General features: G+C 49.1%; 1 protein-coding gene across 6 annotated transcripts in view; it reads left to right on the plus strand.

Moving 5' to 3' along the window:
- Positions 1-19,947, plus strand: part of Efcab6 (EF-hand calcium binding domain 6) — a 185,239-nt gene that overhangs the window by 50,354 nt on the left and 114,938 nt on the right. For all 6 annotated transcript variants that reach the window (XM_040754059.1, XM_040754061.1, XM_040754064.1 and 3 more), the window contains 2 exons: positions 14,714-14,850; positions 19,828-19,940. In XM_040754059.1, the coding sequence (XP_040609993.1) occupies positions 14,714-14,850; positions 19,828-19,940 (250 nt within the window). The remainder of the gene's footprint in view (positions 1-14,713; positions 14,851-19,827; positions 19,941-19,947) is intronic.

Raw genomic sequence — 19,947 nt, forward strand, 5'->3', positions numbered from 1 at the left:
TGGGAAACCAGGCAGCCAGAGTGGACATCTGAACCCCAATGTTGAGTGGCCCTTGAGACTGTTGCTTACCTGGGAATCCAGGAAATGGTGTCATTGGGTTGTCTCTCTGTGTGAGAATAGATACAACAGGCTCAGAGAGAGCTAGAGAATCAGGAGACATTTGCACGTAGAAGGCACCCCAGTAGAAGGTGAGAAGTGAATGAGGGCATGTGTGTGGGTTAAAGCCACAGGGGGAGGGCGAGCAGGCCCTGCACTGATGGAGCCCGCATTTACCTCTTCTGGGGTGCTAGCCTCACAGGTATCCAGAGAAGCATCACTTCTGACCTGCCTTGCTCAGTCATCCATGTCTGGCTGTTTGGTCCCTTCTCTTAGTCTTTGACACTGTGTGCTAAATGAGAGCCAGAGTTTCTGTTGGAGCCACAGAGCAGCTCTCATCATGCTACAAGTGAGGATGCCCATGAGTTTTGTTACCCACAAAGAACACACAATGATCCTAAATCCACCCTGAGCATCCTGAACTGAGAAAGCCTTTGCCTTCTCCTTTTATCCCCCTAGACAATTTTCCTCTTGGAAGCTTGTTCCAGGTAATATCCCCGAACCCCACACTGTCCTGCCTTCCTCCGGTCTGCTCATTTATTCTCAGACTAAGAAGCATGGTCTTAGTCACTGTTCTATTGCTGTGAAGAGACACCATGAACATGGCAACTCTTATAAAGGAAAGCACTTTATTGGAGCTGCCTTACAGTATCAGAACCTCAGTCCATTATCATCATACAGGGAGCATGCATGGTGCTGGAGCACTGACAGCTACATCATACAGGGAGCATGCATGGTGCTGGAGCACTGACAGCTACATCATACAGGGAGCATGTATGGTGCTGGAGCATTGACAGCTACATCATACATGGAGCATGCATGGTGCTGGAGCAGAGACAGCTACATCATACAGAGGGCATGCATGGTTCTGCAGCAGAGACTGACAGCTACATCATACAGGGAGCATGCATGATGCTGGAGCACTGACAGCTACATCATACAGGGAGCATGTATGGTGCTGGAGCAGTGACTGACAGCTACATCATACAGGGAGCATGCATGATGCTGGAGCACTGACAGCTACATCATACAGGGAGCATGTATGGTGCTGGAGCAGTGACTGACAGCTACATCATACAGGGAGCATGCATGATGCTGGAGCACTGACAGCTACATCATACAGGGAGCATGTATGGTGCTGGAGCAGTGACTGGCAGCTACATCACACAGGGAGCATGCATGATGCTGGAGCAAAGACAGCTACATCATACAGGGAGCATGCATGGTGCTGGAGCACTGACAGCTACATCATACAGGGAGCATGTATGGTGCTGGAGCAGTGACTGACAGCTACATCATACAGGGAGCATGCATGGTGCTGGAGCACTGACAGCTACATCATACAGGGAGCATGCATGGTGCTGGAGCACTGACAGCTACATCATACATGGAGCATGCATGGTGCTGGAGCACTGACAGCTACATCATACAGGGAGCATGCATGGTGCTGGAGCAGAGACTGACAGCTACATGCTGATTCACAAGTTGAGAGAGGCAGTGAGAATCTGGGCTTGACATGGGCTTTTGAAATCTCAAAGTTCCCCCCCACACTCACTTTCTCCAGCAAGGCCACACCCTCTAATCTTTAATTTTGTCAGAGTGTCACTCCCTGATGACCAAGGACTCAAATATATGAGTTATGGGGACCATTCTTATTCAAACTACCACATGCTTAGTCAGGCGAGCTTTGTATGGCTCATATTTTTCTTTTCAAAGTTTTATTTTTATTTGATGTGTTTAAGTGTTTTGCCTTCATATGTATCTGTGTGCCACTTGCATGCCTGGTTCCCATTGAGGTCAGATGATCCTTTGTAACTGGAATTCCTTCCTTCCTTCCTTCCTTCCTTCCTTCCTTCCTTCCTTCCTTCCTTCCTTTTCTTCCTGTTTCTGTTGTTTTGCCTTTTTTTTTTTTTAAAAAAAAGAAACCCTAGCTGTCCTGGAACTCACTCTGTAGACCAGGCTGGCCATGGATTCACAGAGATCCCTTGCCTCTGCCTCTCGGTGCTGGGATTAGAATCTCAGTTGTGAGCTGCCACGTGAGTGCTGGGAATCACACTGGTCCTCTGGAAGAGCAACCGGTGTCTTGACCACTGAGCCTTCTCTCCATCCCCTCATTTCTCAGAGACGCTGTCTGACAGTGCACCTTTGACACTCAGCCTTCTGGCAAGTGTTTACTTCTTTAAGTGTGGACTATGTCTCATGACTGTGGCACCTTTGCTGTCACCCAGATGCACTGAAAAGCTCCTGGCCCCTGTCATACACTTAGCAAATGCTGACTGGCTGCCGTGGTTATGGGGAACGGCTCATATCCCTTGGAGTGCATGGGGGCAGCTGATGATAAAAGCACATGGGAGTCATATTCAGACATGAATAGATTTTTGGGACAACATGAGAGTGACTTGAGAGACTGTGTTGGGGCATAGTGGGGACAGGGTTGGGTGTAGAGGGAAGATAAGCCCGTGGCTGTTCTGAGGCAACCTGGGATCTCAAGGCAGATGGGACAGGCCTGTTTCAAAAGCAAGGCTAGGGAAAAAGACGTAGAAGGCCGGATGTAAACCCTCATGTGTGCAACAGGAAAGGGCTACACTGAAGATCTCTGGTGCGAGGGCCCTGGGGGTGTGAAGGTATGGCTGCGTGTAGTATAATGGGGGGACCTTGCAGGGAACCGAATGGAATCGGGATGCCTGTGAGGAGGCCTACGAAGCCAGAGGCCACATTTTCTCATTGGGCTGCTGCACGGAGACCAGGTGGTGACAGGTGATGTGAGACTAAGACCTGATCCTTGTCCCTGCCCCCAACACATAAAGTCGATGCAGGAACACAAACCCTGATAGAGGATGATGGTCTGGTTTTGGCTGGTTTTTGTTTGTTTGTTTGAGATTATAATATAACTACATCATTTTCCCCTTTTCCTTCCCTCCCCCCAAACTTCCGCATATACTACTTGCTCTCTTTCAAATTCATGGTCTCCTTTTTCATTATTGTTACATACATTAATACATACACACACACATACACACACATCTCCAAATGTATAGGTACAACCTGTTCAGTCTGTGTAGTATTGCTTGTATATGTGTTTTCACTGACCTTTTAGTAATGGATAACGAATAGATGTGCTCTTCCCCTGGAGGAGACTATTTATCTCGCTCCCTGCATTCCTTAGTTGCCATTAGTTCTTTGGGTAGGGTTGAGGCCTCATGAGTTTTCCCCAATCCACATTAGCATGTTTATTGGTGTTGTCCTTGTTCAGTTCATGTTTACACAGTTTTGCTGGTGAAACTTTATGGATGTAGCTCCTGACATTCCAAGGAGACACAACCTCACAGCCATCTCTCCAGCCCCCTGGCTCATACAGTCCTCCTGCCCCCTCTTCTATAACCCAGCCCCCTGGTTCATACAGTTCTCCTGCCCCCTCTTCTATAACCTCCCTGAGCTTTGGGTGCAGGGGTTGTTTTGTAGATGTATCAGTTAGAGCTGTGCTGCACAACTCTGCATTTTGATTGGTTGTGGTTTTCTGTAGTGATTGCCGTCTTTTGCAAAGAGAAATTTCCTTGCTGAAGGGTAGTGTTCTCTTTTTCACTGGTCATCTCGTCACCTTGAATGAGAAGATTTAAATCTGAATAAATCAGTGTTGGTGGCTATGTGGAAGCCAGCTAGGAACGCAGATAGTGGGCCTTGTGGGTTCATCAGAGGAGGAATCACCATTGGGTGTCTTAGAGCATGATGGGTGGCAGCCTGAGCCTGGCCTGAAGAAGAGCAAGACTCCAGAGACCCGTGTTTACCACACACTGCTCCATCTCAACAACCAGGAAGAAGGTAGGAAGACAGAATGGGGTTTGGAGATATTACCTGGAACAATTTTCCAAGAAAAAAAAGTGTTCAGGAACTGAAGGGAAAAGATGAAGGCTTTCCCGGCTCAGTGTGCACTGAGCGAACCTCAGATCTTGCCTAAGATGTGCTGTCAGATGCTGTTCCCTGTCTCATCCACCCAGCTCCCCATGCTGGACAAGGGATGTCATCTTGTCTCTCCTTCCGTTCTCTTTCCACCTCAGCTGTCGCCAGGTCCATGGACCCTAACCCTGAGTCTGCCACATCTTCCTTCTTCAATGCTGTTTGCCTGACCTCATGGGTTCATGGAGACAATGGTAAAGTGAAGCCCAGGCGCTGCTGCAGAGACCCAGACATTGCTGCAGAGACCCAGACATTGTTGCAGAGACCCGGGCATTGTCAAGACATCATTCTTGCTCTGTCTGTGTGTTGCCCAGGAACTGCCTGGGACATGCCAAGGGAGATGACAGGGCTTGTCCTTGCCTGTTTTGGACAGGATTCTGGCCTTCTCGTGTTCAGGAGGCTAGGATGGGCTCAGGTCCTGGCAGCATCCAGTGCTGGGCCTATCGGAAAACTTTTCCCTTGGGTGTGCTTGCTTGCTTCTGAGCAGGGCCTTCTCCAATGACGTGCAACCAAGAGTAGGTGCCAGGTAGGGGTGGCAGCCCAGTCTTCCCTGCTGTGAGGCTGTGTCCTGAGTGAACTGGGGTCTGAATGTAGGTTGCATGGGAGAGAGCCAGGCATGGCTCAGGCAGAAGCAGAGGGATTGCTGTAAGTGCAAGGTCAGGTCTATATTGTAACTTCCAAGCCTGCCAAAGGTTACATAATGAGACTGTATTTTAGCAACAATAACAGTAACAACAAAACCCTTTTAATAGCAAAGAAGGAAGAAAGAGAGAAAGAGAAGCAGGAGGAGGAGACCTGGCACCTTTGAGTCCCTTGGTAGACTGGCGTGGGCTTCTTGTCATGGGTCCTCTAGGCTATAGTCTTGGGTGAGCATCTTAACCCTGAAAATGAAATGTAGGCTTTGTGTGTGACTGCTGAGTACAAGCAGCAAGCCTCCCTGTTTACCTCTCTGTGGGGACACCGAAACCAGGCTTTTGTTCCATCACAGGAACTGCAACTTCTGGGCTTCTTTCATTCGCATTTCTCTTTTTGTCTGCCCTCTTTTCTCCATTTCCATGGCTCCCATTCAGATGTCTTTTTATGTACGCTTGTTCAGTTTTGGTAGAGTCAGGGTATGCATATGCTCAATAAATAAATTCAACGTCTTTGTGCCCACGGGTGTGTGTGTGTGGGAGGGGTTGAGCGCTAGAGTGAGGAGAGCCCAGGGACTCTCAGGCAGACAGGCGAGGGCTTTGTTAGAGGTGAGCGATGCCTGGCCGCCACTCCCCCACACGTCCCGGAGCTGAGAGTCTGTGTTTATGAGGCTCTGAATGCAGTCTAATTTTTTCCTATCTGGTTTGGCTCATCTCTACCAGCTGGTAAATAGGAAATGTTCACGGTAGGAAGCCAATACTCCTCAGAGTGTAAACAGATGGAATCGATATAAAGTGACAAGTCAGACTGCGTTGCTGAGAACGTGGAGCCAAAACTCAGAACATAACCGTCAAGCGCCTACTCCGTTCCAGTTCATTTAGCCCTGAGTAGTTTCATATCTACACAGCTGTGTTGTTCTTTTCTCCCCCTTCCTTTCTTCTGGGTTGATAATGACAATTTCAAAGAAAAACTTTAATTAAAGATTTTATACAAAATAGCCAAAAGTAGAATAATAAGGAAAATGAGCATTGATGTGTTTATTGTAAGAGGGTTCCTTTTTTGTGGTCTCATTTCAAAATGTTCACTTGTTCAGTTTGAAACGAGTCTGGTGGTGGTGACAGAAAGGTGGCAGACAGACAGCAGTGGCTGCTGAACACTCTTGCACACCGCAGGGAGCCAAGACAGGGGCTGTAGCTGCTCCCCACCCTGGGGCTCAGTCTGCAGGCTGCCCCCACCTCTCTGTGCTTCTTTGTATGCAGCTCTTGACCCCCTTCTGTCAGAACCAGGAAGAGGTGGATCCAAGAGGAGGGACCTGTTGGCTAGCAAGTCACAGAGCCAGGAAGCCCACAGGTGGGAGGACCTGGCTCGTCTGCCGCTTTGTTCTGGCAACAGCCTCCCCGTAACCAGGCTGGTAAAGTAAGTCGAGGCTCCAGAGAGGAAAGTTTCTGGGTTCTTATACCCAGGTGTGATGGCATGTGCTTGCAAACCCAATCCCGGCCAGACAGAGACAGGTGGCTTCTTCAGGCTTGGGTTGGCTGGCCAGCTCCAGGCCAGTCAGACCGTTTCTCAAAACCCAAGGTGAATGACTCCTGAGGAAAGTGACACCTGAGGTGATTCTTATTTTCTGACCTTCCCACACCTGTGCATACTCTCTCTCTCTCTCTCTCTCTCTCTCTCTCTCTCTCTCTCTCTCTCTCTCTCTCTCTCTCTCTCTCTCTGTGTGTGTGTGTGTGTCTCTCTCTGTGTCTCTCTCTCTCTCTCTCTGTCTCTCTGTGTCTGTGTCTGTCTCTGTCTCTCTCTCTGTCTCTCTGTGTCTCTGTCTCTGTCTCTCTCTCTCTCTCTCACACACATACACACACACACACACACACGCGCACACACAAAGTCTGGGTGGCTGTATTTATTTGGGCTTGCGGCTTTCTTTCCCAGAGCTCATACTGTGTACAAAGCATTTGGAACAAAGCCCCGCAGAGTAATAACGAGTAATAACGCATCCACTGCAGGCAGTTTGCAGAGCTGTCTGAGCTCAGTGGGGGACAAATAGGAAGCAGTTGGATTTTCCTCCTCAAGCCGCTCTGCAGGCCCACACAGATCTCCTCTTTTTGTCATTGAGGGATGCCTTTGGTGGGTCTCCTGGTTTTCTGATCACATGGAGATGTAAATCAGGCCAGTGCAGGCCTGAGGGGTAGAGGTCTCTGTCGCATAGCAGCTCAGGATGCCTCCTGGGCTGGGCTTCTATCTGTCTTGTCTCTCAGTTTCCTGTGTCCTCAGATCATGGAGTCTGAGATCCAGGAGGGGATAGTGAGCACCCTCCTCCAACTTCCTTGTCTTCTCTGGGCAGTGAAGTCTGAGGACCACACTTGGGGAGCCTCAAAATTGTGTGGGTGCCTAGCTCCATCCTCTCTGATCTCCTCAGCCCACATGTCTGGTGGTCTGCCCAGATGCTCCCTCTGCTGGAGCCCCTCATCTGACCAGCAGCTTTGGGAACAGGAGAGCACAGACTGCTGCCTTTCCTGGTGTCCACTCAACCCATGGAGACTCCAGGTGTCCTGTCCATGCACATGCCACCATCTGGGAGGCTGGCAGCATTATTTGCCCTCAGTTCCTCTACCAGGAGGATACTGAGCAGGTCCCCAAGTCTGACAGAAGTGAGATGCCTAACTGCCATGCTTGCAGGGCTCTGCTCATCTGTACAAGATTCCCTTAGATCACCCAGATTATTCTTTATGCATGTTTTAATCACCTGCCCATCATTCATCCAATCACTCAACCATCGGTCTATCCAGTCAGCCAGCCAACTAGTCGCTATCCATCATACATCCATCCTCTGCTCATCACCCATCCGTCTAGTCAGTCAGCCACTACCATCAGTCCATCCACCCATCCACCCACCCAGTCATCCATCCATAAGCCAGGCAACTGGCCATTACCCACTAATCTACTCACAAACCCATCTGTTCATCTATCTACATACCTAACCACACACACACACACACACACACACACACACACACACACACACACAGAGTCAGCCATTAGCCACAGCCTATCTACCAAATCCATATATCCATCCACATCCATCTATCCATCCACATCCATCCTCCACCCATCCATCATCTGTCTAGCAGCTAGCTAACTAGCCATTGTCTACTAATGTCCACAGGCTGTTAAACAGGCCATCACTTCACCTATATATTCATACATACATGCAGTCAGCTATTACTCATCAGTCTACCCACAAATCCATCTGTCAATATACCTACATATTTGCCCACCAGCCATCTAGCCATTATCCTTCAGTCTGCCTATCCACCTATTTACCCACACATCCGTTTATCACCTAACTATAATTCATCATCAGTCTACCTACCAACCTGTTTACCTATATATGCCATCCACCTACAGGCCTATTTACCTCTATAGCCCAGTCACTACCCATCCGTCATTTGTCTGTTTAGTCAGCCAACTAGCCATTATCCATCAGTCCATCCACCTGTCCATCTACCTATCTTCATAACTAACTAACATCCATCCCTCCATCTATCTGTAATGGTTACTATTAATTGTCAGTTTTATAGGATCTAGAATCACCTGGGAAATAAGCTCTGGGCACGCCTTTGAGGTACTAAATAGATTAGATTGATGTGGGAAGACTCACTTTGACTACTGGCAGCATCATCCCATGGGCTGGGGTCCTGGACTGATTGGAAAGGGGAAAGTGAGCTGAGCGCCAACACTTACCCTTCTCTGCCTTGCGGAGATACAATGTGACTAGTTGTGTCATGTCCCTATAACCTTGGAATCAGAACAAGCACCCATCCCCTGCATTGTTCTTGTCACACATTTTATTGTGGTAATGAGACAAATAACTAACGAAGCACCCATCATTCAACCACCCATCATTCATCCCCTCAAACCTTCCTCTTCTAGGCTGCTGCTCTGTTAGGACAGGCTGTGTGTGGGGTTGTCTTACTGGCCCCTTGATGTGTAAGCTTGCTGCTTGGGTATTTCACATCAACCTTTCACCCCAGTCTGCAATCCCATCGCAGCTCTTTTGACTGAATGACCCTTTTAAAAGTCACCTAATGCTTCACAGGGTAACTCTGAATTCTGTTCCTTTATTAAAAAATCAGTGGTTACTTCCTCATCTTCACTTCTGTGTGAGAAGGGGATTTGTTTTAACATTTGGGTTAAGAGATCTTGGTTTGCAGTGCCACACTTCAGAATGCTTGGCTTTCTCTCCTGGTCGAAGACCCCAGGGACTACGATTGCCTTCTGTGGGCTCTCTTTTTTTACTCCAGATCTGTGTTCCAAGGACCTTGAGCGAGTCAGATACTGCCCGGCTCTCAGAGTCTAACATGGGTTGTCCTTGAGGGCTAGGTAGGACATGGGAGAGGTTGGGTTATAGCAAAGATTAGTTTTGGTCAAAGGGGGATGTGGGGAAGAATGAGGAGTGGGCTGGGGTATGGTGCGGGGTGGAGCAGCACAAACTCAAGACTCTTGGCAGCATGTCACCTCACACAGCGCTCAGCGAGCTGAGGTAGAGCTGGGATGAGGTCTGTTCCCAGGGGATGAAACAGTGACCAGGGAAGAACCGCTTAGGGGCAGCTTCTTGGCAAAAACCTCTCACATATTTCTGTCTTCTGCACTCTTCCTGTTGTAACTTGCAGTGTTTGGGTCTTTGTAGCCCTTGACCTCCTGATCCTCTTGGCTGTAACTCTCAAGTGCTACAATTTCAGACATGAACCCGCACAAAGGGGCAAAACTACTGCTTGTGTGCGTGTGCGTGTGCATGTGTGTGCGTGTGTGTGTGTGTGTCAGTACATAGCCCAGGCTGGTCTCAAACTTGTGACATTTCACCTATTCCACAGGCCTCAGCCTTGGCTGTCAGCTGTCTGATTACTACTCCTCTGCACTCCCTCCCTGTACACGTTTCTCCCCTGAAATGCCTTCTCTGTTCAGGTGTCTGCAGGGGTGTGCGGTGGGAGAGCAGAATGTAAAGGCCAGGGAGGATGGAGCAGATCTGGTCTTTGTGTCCCCAGGATCTTTCCAACCTGCTGCCTGGGTACTGGACAGGAAAATCAGCCCCAACGATATGTAAATGAGTAGGCTTAGCTGAATCCTTTACATCTATTTGTGGACACTGAAGTTGGAAATCCACGTTACTTCACATGACATGCAATAGATTCTTCTTTTGATTTCCTCCCAACTATTTAGAACTGCTAAAGCCAATTTGAGTTTGTAGGTATGTAAAATTGGGTGGCAGGCAATGGTTTCACACACCTGCCTGAAAGTTGGGTTTCCATTAGGGGTGGAGGCCAGCCCAGAGGTAAACATCTGTTGGAGTAGACATGAGGTCCATACCTTCCTCTCTGAGAAGTGTGTTGATTTTTGAGCAGGGCAGCTAGGAGCAGCAGCCCCTCCTTTTGTAACTAGTACCCACTCCTCCCCAGTGTGACACTAGGACCTTGGGAAGGGCTAGAACAGACAGCATAGTCAGACAGAGAGTTCACACGACCCTCCTTCCCTCAAGGGAGGCTGCTCATCCAATTCTGACCAGAGTGACACAGGATATCCAGGTCAGCATCAGGGGACAGTGACAAGGTAGAAGAGTGCTTAGGAAAGCTGTTAGTTTTTATTGTCACCTGACACAACCTGGAGCCACTTGGGAAGAGGGCACCTCAGTTGAAGGGTTTCCTGAATCAGATCGGCCTTTGGCTATGTCTGTGAGAGCATTTAGTTGGTGATTGCTGTGGGACAACCCAGCCCTCTGTGAGCAGCGCAGTCCTTAGGCAGCCGAGCATAAGCAAAGAGCAAGCCAGTAAGCAGGTTTCCTCTGTGGTACCTGTTTCAGTTCCTGCCCGACTTCCCTCGTGATGGATGGGGGCCTGGAAATAGAGACTGGACTAAACCCTGTCCTCTTTCAGTAGTTTTGGACCAGAATATCTCCCCACAGCATCAGAAAAGGAAGCCCTGCCTCACCGGACAGCAGAGAACAAGGGAAGTCTCTTTGGACAATAGTTACAGCATGCGAAGCCTAGGCAGTACGGAGCCCCAAGGACACCACAACAGATTAGAGCAGGGCCGTGCTCCATAGAGGTGCAAAGAGAAATGAAGCAAGTGGTCAAAACAGGCTGAATGTGTGCCCAGGCATCTCTCTGAGCAGATGCTGAGTGATCAAGACACGAGTGAGGGCCGGGCTGGAGCTGGCTGGCCGAACAGACCAGAGCTGTGAAAGTGTGCACTTGCTTGCTACTGTGAGCAAGGGTGAGGGCGGCCTCACAGCTGGGGAAGAGGGAGGAGGAGAGAGAGGCTGGGATCATAAAGGGCCTGGCAGTCCTGCAGCACAGAGAAGAGCTCTGGCCTGTGGGAATTCCAAGTCACTCACACTGGTAGGGGAGGGGCAGTGGTGGGGCAGGGAAGGGTAAACAGAGCCCGGTCATGGCTGCTGGGCACTCCCCGCTTGCTTTCTTGCTCCTTTTGCCTTCTCTCCCACCCCATCCTGACCAGTCCTGCTCACCACGGCCCTCACTCTGTTGCCTTTGCTAAGCCTGACCATCTGTATCTCCCTTCTGTGGCTGGTGCCAAACTTGCGTCTGATAAGTGATAGGAAACTTGGAGAAGTACCTCTGGTGGGCGTGAGCTCTGTGCCAGGCTTGCGGCTTGCGGCTCTCCATGTAGGGGACCCATATGGGTTGCCATGGGGCTGTAAAGCAGGGTGTCACTCCTGTCCTCCTCCGCGTTCCCAGGAGAGGTGGACAGGGGCTTCGCAGCAGAGAGGACGCTACAGTGCTTCTTGAACTTGGGAGCAATTGCTGTGGGTGTCTGGAGCTCCGTCTTTAGACCCAGGGATGGAGTGGGTGCCCAGGCTGGTCTGTGCTTTCCGGTCCCAATCAGGGTCACCCATGTGCTCTGGCTGTTAGAAGAGCGGGCTGTGGTGAATTCAGTATGTGGCTTTAAAACTGTCAGCCAGTGGTCCTGTGATGGTCGTCATCATATGGACACCAGTCAAATGCCACGGTTACATCTTTTACCTGGGCTGGAGCCATCAGACCCCTGATCAGTCAGAGGAGGCACTTGCAGCTAGACCACATATTTCCCCAGCATATTTCTTTTTTTTCCAGGCAGGCAAGAAGGGTCGTCATTCATTCCCACACGTTTCCTGAGCATGAACACCCCACCCAGTGGCACCCTAGACCCCAGGACTAGCAGGGAGAAAGTTCTCCTGAAGTGTTGCTAATGTGTTCTGAGGGATCACAGAGACAGCAAGGGTCCTGTGAGCTTCCAAAGATTCTTCTGGAAGTGCAGGGAAGAGCTGGGGGGCTATCCAGATGGGCTGGGTGTGGGTGAATAGAGAGGAAAGGCAATGGACCTGCCATCCACGGGGGGGGCACTCCATTGTGGGAAGTCTGAGGGTCCCTGGCATGTGACAGATAGGTGGTCGGATATTCATATCTGGGCTCAGCTATGTTCCCCATAAAGCAAGCAGCCAGCCTGGCAAGATGGAGGCAGGGTATCAAGATTGGGACAGTATGAAGAAGGTAGGCATGGGGTTGGGAGATTGGCTTCTTGGGGACCCTTGCCTAGTGTGTGCAAAGTCCTGGCTTCTATCCTCAGCACTGGCAACAACATTTTCAAAGCTGAAATAGGTGCATGAATGTTGTGGGCATGTGTGTGTGCGTGTGTGTGTGTGTGTGTGTGCATATATGGCTTTGTGTGTGTGAGGGAGAGTATATGTGTGTGTGAGGTAGTAAGTATGTGAGTGTGTGTGCATATGTGGCTCTGTATGTGAGTATATATGTGTGTATAAGGGAATAAGTGTGTGCGTGCATATGTGGCTCTGTGTATGTGTGAGAGAGTATATGTGTGTGTGAGGGAGTAACTGTGTGCGTGTGTACGTATGTAAGGGAGTGTGTGTGTGTGTGTGTGTGTGTGTGTGCGCGCGCGCGTGTACATGTGCATGTGTGCATGTGTACTATGGCACCAGAGAAGGATCAGATGCAGCACCCAACCCTGGTGGAACGAGGGGTCTGAGATAAGGGGGAGGAAGCACTGCCTGGCACATTTCTCTCCAGGCACAACGGGCCTCCTGGGAGGGTCTCGGGGACGGACTGAAGGGATGGCTCCGCCATTAAGAGCATGCACTGCCTTTGCGGAGGACTGAGTTTGATTCACAACTGCCTGCACCACATTTAGGGGATCTGGCACCTCTTGATTCTGTGGATGCCTGCACTTAAGCACCCCCACACACAAAGATACTCCCCACAACACACCATGGGATAGGTCATGAACTGGATCCACTCAGGGTTGAGGAGGTAGGGGGAGGGGGACCATGTATTCCAGGGGTGCTGATGAGAAAGAACAGGGCACAGAGGAGAGGATTGGAACTGCAAGCAGGGGACCCAGTAGGGCAGAGGCTGGGGCTTTGGACTGTGGAAGTCGGGGGGGGGGACCTAGAAAGCCAAGGGGACAGGCACCTTGATCTCACAGGGTTAGTGACTGTTGGTACTAAGCTGGCACAGAGCTTGAGTAGAAACCATGGCTTCTGGAAGTAAGCTCAGGCGTCAAAAGGATGGTTATGTGTAGACACACAGGGCTCACATGGCCCTGGCAGGAGAGTCTCCTGGTGACGCAGTGGGAGGGATGGAGCAGCAGGTGCAGGGACAGGTGGCCAGGATGAGGCAGAGGCGAGGCTTGAAGCAGCTCCAGAACACCACTCACCCTACCCAGCTCCTGGCTCCTTGGGCCAAAGATGCAAGGCGGCTGTTCTGGAGAGGCTGCAAAAGGGGCTGTCATATGGCTAGACCAGGCTCCATCAGCCTCGGACAGCCTAGCAACATGTGGGAGAAGGGGGAGCCCACTTGCTGTCTAGCAGTTTTCCCCAGTCTTTGAGGCTTGCTAAACTTCCTTAGAACCCAGGCTGGGCATGCTGGATCCATTCCTCTGAGTGTAAAACCAGATCCCTTAGGATCCCGCCTTCTCTCTCTCTCTGTCTCTGTCTCTGTCTCTCTCTCTCTCTCCTCTCTGTCTCTGTCTCTGTGTCTCTCTCTCTCTCTCCTCTCTCTCTCCTCTCTGTCTCTGTCTCTGTCTCTCTCTCTCTCTCTGTGCCAGCGCCCTTCTGTCCCCACTCTGCAGTCACCCCTGCAGGCTCAGTGCCACCTCCTACAGGAAGCCTCCCGGACCACACTAACCATGCCTCTGCCCACCCGGTACCTGGCTCTCACTCCCAGCTGCTGCTGTTTTCTTCGGGTGACACTGTGTTTGCATGTCTGGCCTTCCTTCAGGGGGTGCCTTGAAAGGACAGGCTGGAGCTGGAAGATGGCATCGTGTTGTCTAGCTGCGTGCTGCTGAGTCAGGTCTCCTTGGACCTCAGTTATTATCTCTGAAAATGCAGACTTTGTGGGGTGGGAGCACTCGCTGGTGGGGCTATGTGTTCTCAGATAAACCCCTTAGAAGTCTAACCAGGATGAAGATCTGTTCCCCGCCCTTGCATCTTTTCTAGGGGCCCTACCAAACACCTCACATGGTGCCTCTCATTTGCTGAATTCAGAGATCATTGCAAAACTTTTCTGTGGTATCTTAAAAAAATTTGAGAGGTTTGAAATAGACCGTCAGATTTTCCAGCTAGCAGTAAAAATAGTTCGCATATGGCCATGAAAAGCAAAAATCACACAAGTCCGGCTATGCCAGGACTAGATTTTCAGCATCAATTAACAAAAAAGATTTCTCATACGGCCCTAAAAGGGGATGAATTGTGCATGAGACTTACTGCTTTACATTAAAAAGAGATTTTTTTAAACTTACTAAGACCATTTACTGAGACAATTGCTTTGCAAACTCTCAATATATGCAAAGTGTTCTTTTTTCCAAAGATGTCATTGTGCAATGTGTACTGCTGAGAATCTTTGAAAACATTTTATTTTACAAGAAGTAGTAAAAAAAAAAAAAACAAGCTTCCACACATTTGTTAGCATTTGAGTTTTTACCATCTGGCCTCTTGACTCTTCCAAAATCCCCCTTTATTATGCAGATTTTCCGAAACATGAAGACCTTGGAGAAAGTCTTCCATCTCATCGATGTCAACAACACGGGCGTGGTGCAGTCCCAAGAGCTGAGACGGGTCCTGGAAATATTCTGTCTGAAGATGAAGGATGAGGAGTACGAGATGTGAGTGGCAAGGCCAGAGAGGGCATGATGACCCATACAGCCAGGGCCAGGGTCAAATGACAAAGGCAGGTTGATGGGCCCCTCCCTCCATCTTCATTTTGGACATTTCTCCCACGTGAATTCTCCAAGTGGGACCTGGTGTCTCTTATTCCTTGAACAGGCCATGATGGGCACAGCTATCCAGCTTTCAGATCTGAACACAAGATGTTGGCTACCCCATCTGTCAATCTTTCCCTACCTAGTGTCCCCATCTTTATGTTTTCAATCCATAGTGAGTTTGACTCCAGGCCTGGGGCAAAGAGAAGGGGCCAGTGTAGAGATTCACCCGTCTGTTGGTGCTCACTGTGGTCTCTGCCTCTTCATGCAATGACTCAGACACCCTTTTCCTTTATGGACATTGTTACTGGGGTAGCAGATTGTGACAGAGGACAGGGACTCACATAAAGCATTTATCTGCTTCCTGGCACTTGCCAGATGTTATAGCTGCTCTTGACTCAGGTTCAACCACAGCACTCAGGGTGTAGATCACACTTGTCTTCTGCCCTGCGTGAGTTCCAAGTGAGGAGTGCTGGAGGAGGACCCTGTGGTGCTTCTTTATGGGGTGTCCTGCTAGGAGGGCACCCTCTTCTGGCCCTTTCCCATCAAACCTCTTCTTTGGGCCTTAGCTCCATTTCCTGGGGTGTCAGTTACCCACAGTTCACTGGTCCAAAAGTACTCAGTGAATGAGTCCTAAAAGAAACAGTTCATATATTCCAAATGCCTTATATCGTGCAGAATGCATCTTGTCCCCCTTTTAAAGCATTCTTGTTAATCTCTAAGTTTGCTTATGAATTAACAGGAAAGACCTAATACATAATACAAACAAACACACGTGTGTCCATATGGAGAGAAATGGTTCAGTGCCACGTGACTTCGGGCACCCGCTGGTGGACCTTGGCTCATGTCCTAGTGACTCAGGGATGCTTGGGCCATTCAGGCTGCTCCCAAAGAACCAATCCTTTATTGCTTCTGCAGAGGCTAAGGGCATGACCTTGCTCTGGAGTTACAGGCTGCTGTTATGAGGGGTCACTGTGGCTTTTGACACACATCCTAAAGAAGGTCAGGGATGCAGGCAGTAGAGGGACTTTCCCCAGAGCAAGGTGGCACAGAGGGCATGTGACTGCCACTCAGATGGTGCTCACAACCAGAGACTTTAGAAGAAAATAGATTCTTCTCACTCTTGAATATGTTTCTCCTTTCTTCCTCTGTATAATCTACCTCAGAGTATAAAAGGCATAATAGATGTTTTAATTTTTACATCCTTTCTAGCTGGGAAAGTGTCCAGAATAAGATCCAAACAAAACAAATTAAATAATTTTGTGCGTGCAATTACAGAGCGGAGGCAGCCCTCTTCTAAAACAGGCCGTCAGAAACAAAGCAGGCTTTTATTTGACAATAAACCTTGTGTTTGGCACTGCAGTCTCCAACCTAGTAAATCTATAAAAAAAAGTTACTGCCTGTTTCCCCATCACTTAAGTATTGAATAATAAAGAACTCCACAAATTTTTATTTGAGATTGCTTTAAAGCCTCAGATACAATGCTGCTTTCTCACCACGGCCCAAACAATGTCCCACAATAGAATTGGTTCCTGTAGACCCACACAGATGTTCAGAGGAGCTGACTTCTGCAGGGGTTTTAGTGTCTTCCTTGAGGCCCAGAAGATTCTGTCATCTGTGGCTGTTTTGGTGTTGACCTCACCCTTTGCAGTTTGGAGCAGGATGCACAGTGTATTTTTTTAATAGTTCAGTCTAGCAGCTTTCTTCTGTTTAGGGTTGGCAGTAGGTGCTTGGTAGGGATGGGCTAGTCTCTGAAGTCAAAGCTGTGCTTGACATTCCTGGATCCTGGAACACCAAGATGTTGCCAGGACTCAGTTTTCTGTTAAAGAAATGGGTGTTGAGTTGGACTGGGGAAATAGCTTAGATGGCAGAGTGCTTGCCTTGCCAGCGTGAGGACCTGAGCTTGATCCCCAGAAACTACATTAAAGAAAAGAAAACAGTGGCATGTGCTTGTAAACCCAGGGTCTGCAAGGCAGAAGCAGGTGGATCTCTGGTGCTCACAGGCTAGCCAGCTCTGCCTCCTTGATGAGTTCCAGGAGATTCTGTTTCAACCAACAAAACAAAACAACAAAAACAGGTGGATGGCACCTGAGAAACAATAGTCAAGGAGACTGTCCTCTGGTCACCATACACACGCACATACATGCCCACACACGTTCACCAGCATGTTTGTGCAAACACACGTGCATTCATACACACATGCATGTGAGCTCGTGAGCACGCATGCACACACATACATGCATGCACACATGTGGAAAAAGAGCTAGGCACTGAGAAACAAACCACACAGCATGGGGATGAAGACATGAGGTAATGTGTGTGGCATGCCTGTGATATGCTTGCATGTGGCAAGCGTTCCTCTCACTGGACAGTGTCACAACTGTGATGACCCAGGATATGGTTACAACTTGTAGACAGTTGCTGTCTGCCTATAGAACACCTCTCAGAACCCAAGGCCAGAGATGAACTCACCACCAGCTTCATCAGCACCGTCCAGCATCCCACACGCTGATCTTCCCTTCCTGGATCACTCCATCCCACGTCCCATTTTTCTCCAGGCTCAAGCATTTGAATCTAAATCTCTGCCAAGTCATTGATGAGCAGCCCAGTAGCCAAGCAAATTGCAGAAGGCCAGCCTGAGCCAGGATTGCCCTCAAGAGGCTTTTCCACATGGTGATGCTGGAAAGACTCAAGGGCTCACGGGGATCCCCCTTTTCCCTCAATCCAGCCTCCGGTGAGCCCCACCTGCCTGCTGCTTTCTGCAAGCTATGCACCCATCCCGGCCTTGCCACCCGGAGTCGGAGTCCCTGGGACAGTGTCTTAAGAACAGTTCCATCCAAGTTCTTTCTTTGAAGACCTTTAGATTTATTTATGTGTTTATGTTCACATGTGTATACCTGCATGTGTGTGCATATGCATGAGGAAGCCAGAGGTCAGCCATGTTCATTCCTTGGGAGCTGACCACACTGCATTCTGAAGTGTAACTTCTCAGTGGGACCTGAGACTCCACTGACTAGGATAGACTGCTGGCCAGTGAGGCTTACTGACTAGGGTAGACTGGTTCCCCAGTGAACCCTGAGAACTCACCTCCCCAGCTCTGGCATTATAGTATGTACCACCACACCCAGCTGGTTTTTTGTTTGTTTGTTTGTTTTTTAAACTTGGGTTCTGGAGATTGAACGCATGCCCTCATCTTGCACAGCAAACATTTCACAGGCTGAGCCATCTCCCCAGCCCTGTGTAATAAAGCCTTTGGAGACCTTGCCTTTCTGTTCAGGGCCAGGCTTCCTCTCTACAGTCTTTTCCCTGGGGAACACTACCATGGGCTTCCATCTGTCCTCTGTGTACATACGGGTTTCTGAGCATAGAATTCCAGGGTCTCAGCCCAAGCCATCATTCTCCCGTGAGCAGACCCTGGCTGTTGGGATGCTGCATTGCATGGACTTTTGCAGTGCTGGGTGAGGCGCTCTTCTTATCAGGACAGTAGGAAGTGTCATCAAAGTAGGAAGAGAGATACAACTGGGGAACAGGTATATGGTACTCTCTGTTCAATCTGGAAACCAGAAGAATAACAAATGCTTCAAGTATTAATTACTAAATTTTGAGAAAGCATGAAACTAGGTAATTATAGAAACCAACACATATGGGGAGAATATAACCAAACATTTAAAAACTGTGAATTTTTTAGAAATGTAGTAACCCAGAAATCATCCAAAAAGTGTTTATCACACACACATTTGAATAATAGCAGACACATTAAAAACCAGAGCATCCCATTTATCTCAGTGTATTTTAGAGATAGACAGGTGTTTTGCATGTTTTTTAATTTTCTTGTTCCAAGCTGGTTGTAGTAGCCCCTTGCTTATAACTCCAGTACTTGAAGACCAAGGCTAGAGCATAGCAAATTCAAGGGCAGCCTGGGCTACATAGCAAGACCCTGTCTCAAAAGAAGTGAATAAAAAGTCTTATTATATGTAAGCACCATAACTGTTCCAGGAACAGCTGGACTCCCTGGCCATTTGCTGACTGGAGACGTTGTGCCTCTGTGGGCTGAGGTTTATGTCTCATGAGGTGATAGGCTGCTGTCAGTCAGAACAATCATCGCTTGCATCCCCCACCCCTCACTCTGGGGTCCCTGGTTACAGAAATGTGATTCTCACTGGCTCACTGCCCAGATCTCTGTCTCTATACTTCCTACAGGGAGCTAGCAATGTTTCTGTTGTCTAGTGAAGAGGTGGCCTCCTGGGCCCTGGGATCTGGTGTCCTCCCTTCCTCTGGTACAGGAATTGTGTCTGGGGCATTTCCAAGAAGGGGCCTGGATGTTCTATCTCATTCTCTCTTGGTGCCCTTCGACAAGCTAATGTAGTTTTCCCCTTCAAGTGTCTGCATTTTTAGTCTGTATGTGTATGTATGCATTGGAGACCAAAGGACAGCCTTGGGTGTTGCCCTCAGGGGTTGCCTGACTCTTTTATTTTTTTTTATTTTGTTTCTTTGTTATTTTTGTTTCTTGAGACAGGGCCTCTCACTGGCCTGGAACCCCCCAAGGAGGATAAACTGGCTGGCCAGTGTCCGGAGGAGTCTGCCTACATCCACCTCCCCATCACTAGGATTACAGACACACGCCCATGCTGGTGTTTCATGTAGCTTCTGTGGATGGAGCTCTGGTCCTTGCACTAGCACAAGTGCTTTGTGGACTGAGCTATCTCCCCAGTCCCAGACATCTATTTTTAAGAATGGCAACAGCAGTATTTCCCATGGTCTTCTTGTTAGAGGCAGCTGTACTAGGAAGACACTAAAATCTGTGCCCACCCGGTAGGAAGCAGACCTTGTGTCTGTCCAGACTTGCTGTGGCTCTGGCTTCAGCGAGCATCCATGTTGCAGGTTCTTGAAAGAGTACAACATCAGTGGCACCACTGCAGTGGACTACAACGCTTTCCTGAAGAACCTCAGCGTAAGCAATGACTCGAACTTCAGACACCTACTGTCCAGTTCAGGTAAGGA

Source organism: Mesocricetus auratus, unplaced genomic scaffold (assembly GCF_017639785.1).
Source record: "Mesocricetus auratus isolate SY011 unplaced genomic scaffold, BCM_Maur_2.0 Super-Scaffold_100010, whole genome shotgun sequence".
Classification (NCBI taxonomy): domain Eukaryota; kingdom Metazoa; phylum Chordata; class Mammalia; order Rodentia; family Cricetidae; genus Mesocricetus; species Mesocricetus auratus.